This window comes from Ciona robusta, chromosome 4 (genome assembly GCF_009617815.1).
Source record: "Ciona robusta chromosome 4, ASM961781v2".
In the NCBI taxonomy this organism is placed as follows: domain Eukaryota; kingdom Metazoa; phylum Chordata; class Ascidiacea; order Phlebobranchia; family Cionidae; genus Ciona; species Ciona robusta.
In genome coordinates, this window is record NC_143238.1 from 5,640,756 (window position 1) to 5,653,057 (window position 12,302).

The window sequence follows — 12,302 nt, forward strand, 5'->3', positions numbered from 1 at the left end:
CTGTTTACTTTTTTTTTATTTTCGATGAGGTTTTGTTTAAATTGGAAGTAGTTGTGTGGATAGGGATTTTTAGCTTGTTTAGGTCTCAGTCCGAAGATACCTTTTGTTCTCTGGACAAATTGAAGATTTCGTCTGCGACACCAAGTTATTTTTTGCACCAAGGGTACTGGTTTTACTGCTGCAGTTGAAGTATTTGTTCACATTTCCAGTATTCAAAAACTAAATAGTGTCCGCCATATTCGATCTCTATGCACGTCTAGTGGACTTTCTTTACCACGAAAGGTTCTTGGGAATGCATGTTTTGGATTGTTTGTATTTTTACGAGCTCGTTTTTAGTGAAAAACTTTACGATTAACCTATGTTGAATATACCAGAAAGACGTGTAATTTAGCTAAACGTAGGTTTAATTGATCCTGCAAACATGGCGGGGGTGTACGACTCCGATGAAGGAGACGATGTAGAAGGTTTTAACATTACAAACGATGATTTGATGAACGAATTCAATCCAAATCGTCCGAGATTCCGACAAACGAAGGAAGATTCCCTATACGGTATATGGGCTGATCAAGAAAAAAGCGGTTGGAGGTAAAAACAAAAGCTACCAGTTGTATTTGAATGCTGTAATATAATAGCGTATTAGTTTAAGCAGAAAATTAACTCTCAATTGCTTTTTTATACCAATAGTCTTCCAATTACATAAATAAGCTGTATTAAGCTAAAGTTGTCAGTTCTTTGTAGATAGTAACTCTGTAACTTATATATAAGGTGCATCAGCTATATTTCAAAAACTTGTTAGGATTTATTAAACACTTTATTTGTACCTTTTATTTCCAGTAAATTCAAGAAGAAAAGCAGTAAGTATTCTGAACCTGTCAGTTTTGTAAGTGGTGGTCTTAAAGATGAAGATGGACCTCCTATTCCTGAAGATAAAATGTCCCAGGAAGATACTGAAGAAGTTATAACAAAAGAAAGGTAACCGTTCATACTTAGTGGTCAAATTTTTGTCTATTAGGTTTTTATAGCACTAGAACTGTTTTTTGGTTCTTAAAAAAATATTTTTATTATGTATATTCTTATAGCAATAGCAGCGGTAAACTTTTATTTCCAGTAGTGGGTCGTTCAAAAAATCATCAAAAACATTTCAAACTACGTCACAAAAGACTTCAAAAACAAATGACAGCAGTGGAAGCTACAGTCTTGCTACAAAAGGGAAAAAAGAAAAGGTTGATTCACAGTTTGCTAGTTTTGAACGACATACAAGGGGGATAGGTAGGGTATTTAAGACTTTTGTGTAAAACTTCTTGGTTTGTATTCCAAAGATGTGGGTTTGGTTAAGTCAATGTTGAGTGGTTATGACTTATCCACTAAAGATTTGTGGTTATGTCTGTATACATGTGCGCCATAGCACATTGGTTAGCGTGCCTGCCTCTAACCCAGAGGTTGTGGGTTAAGTAATTTTCTGGCCACCCAAGAATAAAAAAATTACATTCATTCATTCATAATTCATTTGGCATTTCTAATTCCAACACAACCCTATTTTTAAAAATGCATTCACTTTTAACACTTCTTTCCATAGGTATGAAGCTGCTGACAAAGATGGGATATAAACATGGGAAAGGTCTTGGCAAAGGCAACCAAGGAATCATAAATCCTATTGAAGCGCTCAAAAGAACAAAGAAAGCTGGTCTTGGAGCTGCAGGCACAGAAAGAACAAAACAATCTTACATTCATTTCCCAATGCAAGATTCAGAGGGAGAAGAAGAAGAAGAGTTTAAGGTAGGTCCTCTATTACAGCATCTTTCAACCCCAATTAAGTTACCAAAAACTCAATGCAATAAACTAATCTTTTGGAACACCAAAAGATATTTTATATTAATAACATAAAGTAAATTTGGACCGTGTTCTATGAACAAACTAAACACAAGGCTATTACAGCTGTTTTAAAGTATAAAGTTTCTAGATTATTAAACTGATAAGTTAATGCTGATGGAAAAAGTTGATTTCTTTCATCTTCTTGTAGTCGGAATTAGCCCAATGGCGAAAAGGCTCTGAACCAAAGACAAAGAAACCAAAATACAAATACAAAACAGTGGAAGAGCTGACTAAATCTGGGAAATCAGTAAAAAAGAAAAAAGATTCTCCAGAAAGGGGGCAGTCTATTCCTAACCATGTAGCTAATGTTAAAGTCATTGATATGACAGGGAAGGAAAAGAAAGTATTCACAGGGTAAGTTAAAAATCCTGGGGGAAAATGGAACATCTTTTTATTCTGTTTTCTCGTCCCATTTGGTAGTAAACAAACAACATTTAAAGAATTATAAAACCATACCCTCACAAATCCTATAGACTGTTGGTAATTGTTTAAAACACGATCAGGATATTTGGATATTATATGCCAAAGAAATATCATCTTCTATATATAATTACTTCTCATATTGATGATCATTACCAGTTATCATGCGATTGCTGGAAGAGTAGCCACTGGATCGGATGTTGAGAGCATAGACGAAGATGAATATGAGGAGGAAATGAGGAAACGAGATATCTTCTCATGTCCGGAACTTCTTCATAATCTCGATACGCTCATTGAAGACACAGAGCAGAAAATTTTACTCGTAAGTTTGTAGAAGAAAGTGTTTTTTATTTGCTAGCAAATATGGCGCTAGTTTCTATAAGAAATACCTAGTTAATATTTTTGGTAATTTAATAATATGAGTATTTACAATAAATTAATCAAGTTTTATAAAAATATGGAAACTTTTTAGGCGGATCGTCAGAAACGTTATGAAAGTGATCGTTCTGTGAGTCTTGAACATCAGAAGACTAAACTTCAAGAAACTTTAACAAAAGAAGAAGCAGAAATTAATAGAATTGAGGTTAGTTTGTTAGTTGTCCACTTGTCCTGTGGTATAAATTAACAATAAATAATAGATGTTTTTGATTTCCAAGTGCAATACAACAGGCTGTTTGTAACAGTAGTAGCACAGCGGCGACATAGCCTTATAATAAATCAAAATTCCCATTGCCCACAAATATATTGGTAAACAATACCTCTGGGGCTGTGGCACAAGTTTTGTCCACACTTCACGTAACTTTTGTTGCACGTAACAAAACCCCAACTTTAGGTTTTTGCTTAAAGGTAAATTTCTAACAGCTATAACTTTACTATAAAACTAAACCTTTCTTTCCACCAGACTGTCCTACGTACAATATCTCAATGTGAGGAAAGGTTAAAATTGGATGAAAATTGTGAGGTTCTGCTCAACCATTTCGCTGAAGTGTTCGCTGAATTACAAGTTAGTATTCTGCTATAATTTTCATCTGTATTATCTGATATGTATGTCTGCATATAATGAATAATAAACTTTGTTTTTCCACAATTGTTTTTTTTTGATAAACAACACCTCAACTGTAATTACGTCCATCACGAAAAATCCATACCTATACAATACCTCAGCTTATTGTTGTACTATGAATGTGCCACAGTACTTTTATCCAAAAGTAATTCAACCATTCATTAAAATTTTATTTCCAGGAGAAATATTTTGCTGAATATCGAATGTTTGAACTTTCTGACCTTGCTTCTGTGATGGTTTACCCGTTAATAACAAAGTACCTTGCAAAGTAAGTAGAGAAGAAATGATTGGACATTATTTTTTTGTAAAATTTTGGATTCTAATCTCACCTAGAAGGTGTCAAAATTCTTTGAACAAGTTTCAATAAATATAAATAATGCTATTACCAATGACATTGAGAATCAGGTTCTAAGAAAACGTAACAGAGAAAATTTATGTCTCCCATTCAAACATTGACAGTGTGTTTTAAATATTTTTTACACAGCTAGCTGAGTTTCTGTTTTCTGCTGCAAATTGTAAAAGTCTGTTCAAACTAATGTCATACACGCACATATGTTTCTCATATGCACACAAATGTCATATGAGCACATATAATATACACGGTAATACACCCAAATATAAACTTCCCTAATATAGTTGGAATCCACTTAACAAGCCAACATATGGAATAAATGAAATGAAAAGATGGAAATTACTTTTGGAACTTGACAAATCTTCATTTTCTATGCAGGTTCTTAACCTTAACGCAGTATATTAGTTGGTAGTATGTTATGCAACTTATAAAGTATTTACAGTTCTTTTTAAAAAAAAAACAGTATGCTCTTGATTGGTTCGTTAACAAATTAAAGAGTCAGTTATTTTTTCCGTTTGGCCTAATTTCCAGCCCCATTGCCTGCCCCACTGTAGGTGCTCATCCTTACAGAAATTGTATGCTAGATTTCAGAGTAACATGTATATGTTGCTCAAGCCAGTATATTCCTTATAGAGTGTCTAAATTGTCAATCATACATTCCAAAAACATCTCTCTCGGAATCCCTACTTTCAAAGTTGCATACATGGGAACTCGTAAGCTGGCTCGATATGTATGAAACAGAACAGCTGTGTTGTAACGACTGGCATTGGCCTGCTAGGCAAAAAGAATTAAGTTAAATACATGGTAACTTGTAGGCACGAGCTGTTAACAACCGTCGTTATTTTTAGAATGTATCTGAAGAGACTGACGTATACCAACACATGATGTGGGACGTATGGATGCCACATGTCAGGTCTTCCATCTTATCATGGGATCCTCATGATGCAGATCCAGTCCTTAACCTCATAGAGAGTTGGATGCCACTCCTCCCAACCTGGATGATGGAAAACCTCCTTACTCAACTGGTGGAAGATTTGAATCACTTGAATTTCATAATTCCTATATACTTTTTTCTATTTCTTAGCATAGTACACTTTAATTGCAATTAAACAAGGGTCTGAAAACAATGTATGACGTGCAATACAAGAATATTACCCTACTTTTTTTGGTTTCTCTGCGACATTTTATACTTTCAGTTAAATTTTTTTTTTAGTTATTATTTTAAAGTTTAAATCAAAACAACCCCCTTTTAAACAGGTCTAACATGTTCAAATCACAAAAGTTGAGTTTTTAAAAAGTAACTCATATGTTTACACTGTTCCTTGATCCAGGTGCTTCCACAACTACAGAAAGAGGTGGATTGTTGGAATCCACTTACAGATCCCATTCCTTTACATTCCTGGATCCATCCTTGGCTGCCACATATGCAGGAACGACTTGAACCATTGTAAGATGGGGTAACTATGATTGCTACAGCATCTAATAAGCAGTGGTTCCCAACCTTTTTTAGGTTAAAGTCCTCTGATTTAAATACATATATATATATTTTTTTAAACAAAGTCAATGGTCACGCCCCCACAAAACCCAAATAACCACCAGGTTGGAAACCACTGTTGTAGGATGTAACTGTTGATACAAGGCAGAAGTATCCCTCAAATCAGAAGAAACTGCTGCCCAAAAATTTGTTACTTTTCAGTTTTCCCACATTTAGTTTACTGTTTTATGTAGAGAATTTTTGTATACACACATAAGCTTTTGTTACCTTTTTCTATATTTCTATATCCACACATAACACATTACATAAACACTTTGCGTTAGCATTAGTAATAAACCGACCCTATTAGTAACAACCACATTCCCTAACAAAGCAAGTTTCTTACTTACCAATGCCCCCATTTTAAACCCTACCCTCCACAGATACGGCCCTATTCGTCATAAACTGTCCCTTGCATTGCAAATGTGGCATCCACGTGATCCGTCAGCAAGAATCATACTTGAGCCATGGCACAAAGTATTTTCAAGGGGAAGTTGGGACGCTTTTATTATTAAGACAATTCTACCCAAACTTGGTAAATATTTACTTTGTATTTAAATTTCAATCATGTATGAATGTAAGTTATTCAAGGACAGTCCTTCGACTCCTTATAGCAAGGTGTTTTGTATTATACACCATGTGCCCGCTCATGAGTTACAATGTATGTGACTTTGTACCTGATTATTTTTTTGGATTTTTTATTGATTGTCTTGTTTTGTAACATGCATGTTTTCTTATAAATGTTGGAATGTTAGGTTAGATTATAGTTACAGATTTAATGCATTAGAATGTAATCTAAAGATAGAGTATAATGTAAAAATAGATATATACTATATACGTATATAATATTATCTTTTGTTGTAGCCAAATGCATGGAAGAATTTATAGTTGATCCCCGTAAGCAAGATCTAAGTGACATGGAATGTGTTTTATCATGGAAGGTAAATATGAATTAAACTATTGCTATTATATCATATTCCAAGTTCTTCAGTAAACAAACGATTCAATTTTAATCATGGTAGTGTATATATTCCAATATAGATGTATTACAAAAATGCATTCTTAATAAAACTAAACCACTGAACTGCTGTTTTTTGTCCTCAATAATGAGCTCATTCATATAGAATATGGCTGTTTCAGTTTGCCTTTTTTTTCTAACTAAACCATATACCTTTTTAGAGCCATAAGTGGCACGAGGTGTGTGAGGCTAACATTTGTGTTATAATAAATATCGTTGCCCCAAAATGCAGAGATAAATACGTTACAACTATTCATTCACCTTCCTAGAACCTTGTACCCACTGCCAGTATGGTTGGAATACTTGAGAAACATTTCTTTAACAAATGGTTGAAGGCATTGAGTGCTTGGCTAAATGGTTCACCTGATTTTGATGAAGTCACACAATGGTATCTTGGATGGAAATCAGTTTTCCCGGAGCCAATTATTTCCAATTCATTTGTGAAGGTAAGTGCATGATACATTTTTTATTCTATATTTTATTTAAATTGCGATTTTTTACTGTATTGGTATATGGATAATTTATATTGTAAATTCATGTAACCTAATAAAATTGTGTGTTTTATTGTGTCTGTATATTGTATTATTGCTTGTATGGTTCTTTTTGGAAATAAATTACAATGATATTTTCTACATAATAATATTTTTTGCAGCCTTTTATTAAGTTTTCAATTTTCTATGTTGGTAATCGACTTGGTATAATGGCTAATAGGTGGCTAGGCCAACATTCAAGGTCTCATGATGTGCTTTGTCGCATAGGACCTCATCCATACAAAATAACTATCTACATTTATATGCCAATTACACACAGGATCGATTAAAACAAGCATTGGAGATGATGAACAGAGCAGCAAGTGGTCAACATAGGAACCATGATTATCATCATGAAACATATGAACAACAAGACACAACTCCAGTAAGACATACTTTAAATTTTGCTTGTAAAGTATACTATACAAAAACACTTGAATGCAAATACCATGATTTTAGATAACGTTGGTCTTTTAGTTGTTTATGCTTACCTGGGTCGTAAGTACAGTATATTGTAAGTCTGCTGTGTAAAATACATAAACGCGGATATTTAGCTATGAACAAACTTTTTATACACTTCATCATTTTGATCAAATATTGCCCACAAAGCCGAGATAATATGTGTGAATCAACCTTTTACACTTCTTTTGTCTGCTGTACAAGACACAGAATAGTGAACATTTAGCTATGAATAAACTTTATACATCTTCATCATTTTCCTTATTTGCCAAGTCTGCTGTATAAAACACAGAATAGTTTATATAATAGTTATGAATAAAATTTTTATACATCTTTATTAATTTGTTCATTTATCACTAAGGCCCCTCCTCCCAAGATTGCGGCTTCCTCCGCCTCCTATTCCGCCATCCCATCCAGTTTCAAGGATCTTATTCAAAAAAGAGCAGAGGAAAGAGGTCTTCTATTCCTCCAACTTCCGAGGAGTAGAGATGGGCAAACTCTTTATAAACTTGGAGGAAAAACTATTTATATCGATAAACAAGTTGTATTCATGAAAATGGAAAATACTTTTATTCCTGTTTCGTTGCAAGAACTGTTCGACAAATACTAAGAATCCGTTGGGGTTTCATGAAGAGTTTTGCTGCCAAGTTATAGTGATAAGAAGAGGACCTGTTATTAGAACCTACGTTTTAAAGACTGGGCTCTAATATAGATATATAAACAAGCAAAGGCCATACAAGTTTTACTATCATGCCAACTTCATGTTACAAATTGGTTGTTTTTCAATATGTCTTTTATTGAAAATAAAGTCACTTAGACTGTTTAATAAACCTGCTGTCAGGACTTTGCTATTTTTTAAAATAGTTCCTGGATTGTTTAAAAGTGAAAATTCAAGCTGCAGGCAATTTTTGTGAAAAGCTTGTAGTGTAATGTTATATGCATTACGATAACACAAGAATAAAATGAACAGTACAGTAAAAATATAACATCATTTTGATGTTATATGCGTCAGTTGGCAAACTAGTGATGCTGAATATGTTAAGTGCCCAAGTGGTAAAACATGCCAGAAATATGAAAACGGAACACAATTTGGCAATATGTATGAAAAATCGGATAAAAACTACTAGTGCGTCTAGTACTGTCATAAAACAATGCACAACTGATGTAATTAAATAGGTTTGTAATTGACTAAAGAACAACTTTGTATTTTTACTCCAACGACCGTGGCCTGGAAGCTGCATGCTGTGTTCACCATTCACTGGTGTAGGTTTGTGTGTGTTCACTTCTCCCTTCTTCCTCTTTCTGTGGTTTCAAAGTCTGTGTTGTCTCCACGCCCGACTGGAGAGTTCTGAAGATGACACCGCAGGATTAGAAAAGCAGACTGACGGATAGAGCTTAACTTACCCTGCGGTTAAAAAGAGGTGGGGTGGGCTCCGCTGGCTGGCTCTCCGGGTTAAACACGTCAGGAACAACAACATTCTCAATGTTATCTCCTGGTAAATCATAAGTCTTGGATAAACATTATCAGTTAAAAGCAAAATGATACGCTACTCATCATCATTAGTTAAATTTGAGCATAACGTAAACAGAATGCCTTTTACTTATCGTTTCTACTGAGACAGTGATTTACAACGTTCTTAACTTATCTTATAGCTTGCAATTCAACTGTGTTTTGTGTTATTATTTTCTATTTTGAAAGTGAATTACTATAAACTTTAACTGACAATATAAATAAATTGACGGAATTTTATCAGATGAGTCTTTTAATGTGTAGTTATATATTTTAGCTTACAATTCAACTGAGTGTTTTATGTGTTTTTTTCTATTTTGACAGTGATTTATTGAAATTTTATAACTGATATTTTAAATAAATATATGAGAAATAAAAAAATTAGCGGATAAGTCTTTAATGTGTAGTTATATTTTAAGTTTAATTCAATACCTTCTACTACGCTCAATATGCCATTCAGCAATTCTTGCTCCAAAACCAAAATTCGTGAACTTAATCTTTCTATCGTGGCTTTCATTTCAGTGACATCTTCAGCAATCTGTCATGTGATCATTGTGTAATCATGCGTATACATTATGTGCAAGTTCAATGCAAACATGCCTATAGCGTGAAGCAACAGTGTTTCATAATGCTTGCAAACTCACATCACCCTATGTTTATATTTTTACATTCTTATGAAGTTTGGCCAGCATTTGTGTATTGTGTTTTATTCACCATTTGGAACCCATGTACCAGAAACTGTGGCAGTATTGCTTTTATCATTGCTGTACAGCTGAGTAGATCTCTCAAGGGAACTTACACGTTCCCTTAGATCAAACAAAATAATGTTCATCCTCACAAAACAAGATTTAACTTTTCCCTTCAGTTTCTTAACTGTTTTCTAATACATAAACTCTTATTATACACAGGGTGTTAGGTTGAACGTATTTACAAATTCAGTATGCTTACCGCAAGTGCAGCTGTTCTGGTTGCCGCCTGTTCAAAATCGAAGCATTAATTACAGATCATAACAAGGCAAGTATAATGCTATTTACAAATTTAATATCATTGGAAATAGCACACCCTACCTTTGGAATAACACCAGGTGTTCCAGGTGGACCAGCTGGACCTTCTGGCCCTCTTTCTCCTGGTGGACCAGGTGGACCAGCGATTACTTCTCTTGGAGCAGTTATTGATTGAACTGTTATAAAAATACAGGATCAATTATTACTTGTAGTCAAAGTACATGCATAGTTACCAATTAACTGGTATTTACTGCATTGAATTGTCTTTTTTTGTACAGTTTTACTTCTAATAGATATGCATACCGATTCTGTTATTACTTATAGTGTACACATGTAATATACAAATAATAATTACCAACCAAGCAACGATCATTGCATTTACTTTTGTTTATTTTTATACAGTTTTACTCCTAATTAATAGCCTACATATGAAGATTGCTTTTTTCTTAAATGTGTGTATTTACCTTCATTTTGTTGACTTGTTGTTACAGTAAAGTTAAAACCTTCCCCACCACAAGCCGCTTGACACTCCTCTGGAGCCATGAAGTTGTTCTGGTTACCACGACAACCACCGTACACAAACACAGAGCACAGTTGAGTCTCGCTGTTGAAGTAGTAACGATAAAGTGACGCCCGGCATGGCCCTTCTTCCATGGGAGTTGCGCAAAACTCAGCAGGAACCACTGTAAGTAATAGATGTGATTTATCTTTTATTGATGGAAGCTTGAATTTAGCTATACAGTTTACTTTGTATTTTTTATATTTTTTTTACAATGTGGGGCACCACCATAAAACCTAGCATTTAGGCCAGGGTTATCCCATTACTCCAACACTAAGAGTGCCACAGCAGAGTGTTTACTGTTTGGACAATAATGGCCTTCTATGTATGTACCTAACTACGGTTTCTATGTATGTACCTAACTAAAGTAACTACGGTTTTAAGTGACCGACAGTTAAGGTTTTATCAGGTAGTTTTGCATATCCTTTTGCAGGTAGCATATGAATAAAAATAATAGCACTAGCACATACTTGGTGGTTCTGATGAAGTAAGTGTATTAGATCTTGTTCGAGCAGTTTCTCCTGTGTTTCTTTCATATTCAAAACTGACATCCCCTCCACAAAGTGCTTGGCATTGTCTTGGTGTTTCGAAATTGTTATCATTTCCAGCACACCCGCCGTACACAAATATTTGGCATCTGTTTGTAGTTGGGTTGTAGTAGAAGCGAGGTATGCTGCCTTTGCATGGGCCTCTTACTTTTGGCAAGTGACAGGCTGTAGTAGGATCTAAAAAGTCAAGTGTGTAGCCATCAGAAACAGGTATCTTCAAACTGTTTTCCATACATAATAAACAAAAGATTTTTAAAATCAGCGAAAGATTTCAATTAGGTTTGTAATTTTATTTCGCAGAGAATATTTAAATGGAAATATAGTTTGGTAGAATTTAAAGTTACAATACCTGAGGCCTCTTCAGTATAAACAGGTTCTGCGCCGCCACATGTATCCCTACATGCCCACGGTGTCAAGAAACGATTTTCGTTTCCCCTGCAACCCCCATAAGTAAAAAGTCGGCACCGACCAGCGTTGGTATCAAAGTAAAACCGAGGCATTCTTGCCTTGCAAGGTCCAACTAATTTCTCTTCTCTGCATCTTCCTGCTTGTCGTGGCCGAATATCATCATCTATGAATTCATAGCAGTTTTAAATTGAGTTCTTCATGTAGTAACAAGATCTTTTTGATTGTTACGAATATTTCAGAATAATTGTTTTATTTTTTCTCAAAATGCAATACTGCTTTTTTGGAAATTATACTACAAATGCAAGACTATTCGTTATGAATATTTCAGAATATTTATTGTTAAGTAGTTTGAAGTATTTGTAAATGTTTAGGTTTGCTTTTTATTAGTTTAACAGTATTTTCATGCTTCCTCATACACTATGCACCATACATTGTATCTCTTCAGCTTATCTACTAAACTGTTAGCGTAGTGAGAGTGACACCACTAGTTTTACTTCTAGGTAAAAGCATTATAACGTATCGGCACAATGCTTTTACATTAAGTGAGTTAGGTGGGAGTTAATTGGAAATGAAAAATAAATGGAATGAGACTGTGTGAGTAAAAGGGAGACATGCTTGAGCGATTTTAACCCACCTATGGATACCAAACTTTCTGGGGGCGGGGCTTTAGTACCTAAACCTGGGTATACAGGTTTACCCCCACAAACTCGTTTGCATTCAGTGGGGTCGAAAAAGCGGTTTTCGTTCCCCCCGCATCCGCCGTATGTAAATAGGTGGCACATACCGGTGCCCGAATCGTAGTAAAATCGGGGATTTGAACCCCTGCAATCGCCAGCCATTACCGGGTGGTAACAACGACTAGGTAGATTCGAATCTATAAATTATTTTATATATGTCACACCAGAAACAACTTTCCAAAATTAGTAAGAATATAAACAATGGGCCCCTTTGTAAGAATATATTTTATTTTACAATTTGTCTATTTTAACCTCAGTGCACTATAAGGTACATCTTTTTCTGATCAC

The 12,302-nt window shown here is 34.6% G+C and overlaps 2 protein-coding genes across 8 annotated transcripts in view; one reads left to right on the forward strand and one right to left on the reverse strand.

Moving 5' to 3' along the window:
* On the forward strand, positions 1-8,091 carry LOC149737046 (tuftelin-interacting protein 11-like). 2 transcript variants are annotated; one of them, XM_089875957.1, is made up of 17 exons: positions 1-585; positions 835-972; positions 1,109-1,269; positions 1,577-1,776; positions 2,021-2,226; positions 2,452-2,614; positions 2,765-2,875; positions 3,194-3,295; positions 3,535-3,623; positions 3,992-4,085; positions 4,556-4,732; positions 5,039-5,154; positions 5,625-5,776; positions 6,106-6,182; positions 6,529-6,705; positions 7,070-7,174; positions 7,610-8,091. In XM_089875957.1, exons 1-17 carry the CDS (start codon positions 422-424, stop codon positions 7,856-7,858), a joined length of 2,481 nt encoding a protein of 826 aa, XP_089732083.1. In that variant the 5' UTR covers positions 1-421; the 3' UTR covers positions 7,859-8,091. The 2 variants fall into 2 exon arrangements, with proteins under 2 accessions (XP_089732083.1, XP_089732084.1); XM_089875958.1 differs by having other exon boundaries at positions 1,112-1,269.
* Positions 8,024-12,302, reverse strand: part of LOC149737047 (uncharacterized) — a 23,405-nt gene continuing 19,126 nt past the window's right edge. For 3 of the 6 annotated variants that reach the window (XM_089875945.1, XM_089875943.1, XM_089875941.1), the window contains 9 exons: positions 11,912-12,151; positions 11,219-11,440; positions 10,792-11,046; positions 10,227-10,445; positions 9,826-9,938; positions 9,707-9,733; positions 9,473-9,638; positions 8,653-8,741; positions 8,024-8,596 (listed from right to left, as the gene is read on the reverse strand). In XM_089875945.1, coding sequence (XP_089732071.1) covers positions 8,528-8,596; positions 8,653-8,741; positions 9,473-9,638; positions 9,707-9,733; positions 9,826-9,938; positions 10,227-10,445; positions 10,792-11,046; positions 11,219-11,440; positions 11,912-12,151 — 1,400 coding nt within the window. In that variant the 3' untranslated portion in view covers positions 8,024-8,527. Of the gene's footprint in view, positions 8,597-8,652; positions 8,742-9,190; positions 9,297-9,472; positions 9,639-9,706; positions 9,734-9,825; positions 9,939-10,226; positions 10,446-10,791; positions 11,047-11,218; positions 11,441-11,911; positions 12,152-12,302 lie in introns of all 6 variants that reach the window. The other 3 variants (XM_089875944.1, XM_089875942.1, XM_089875946.1) reach the window with 3 other exon arrangements.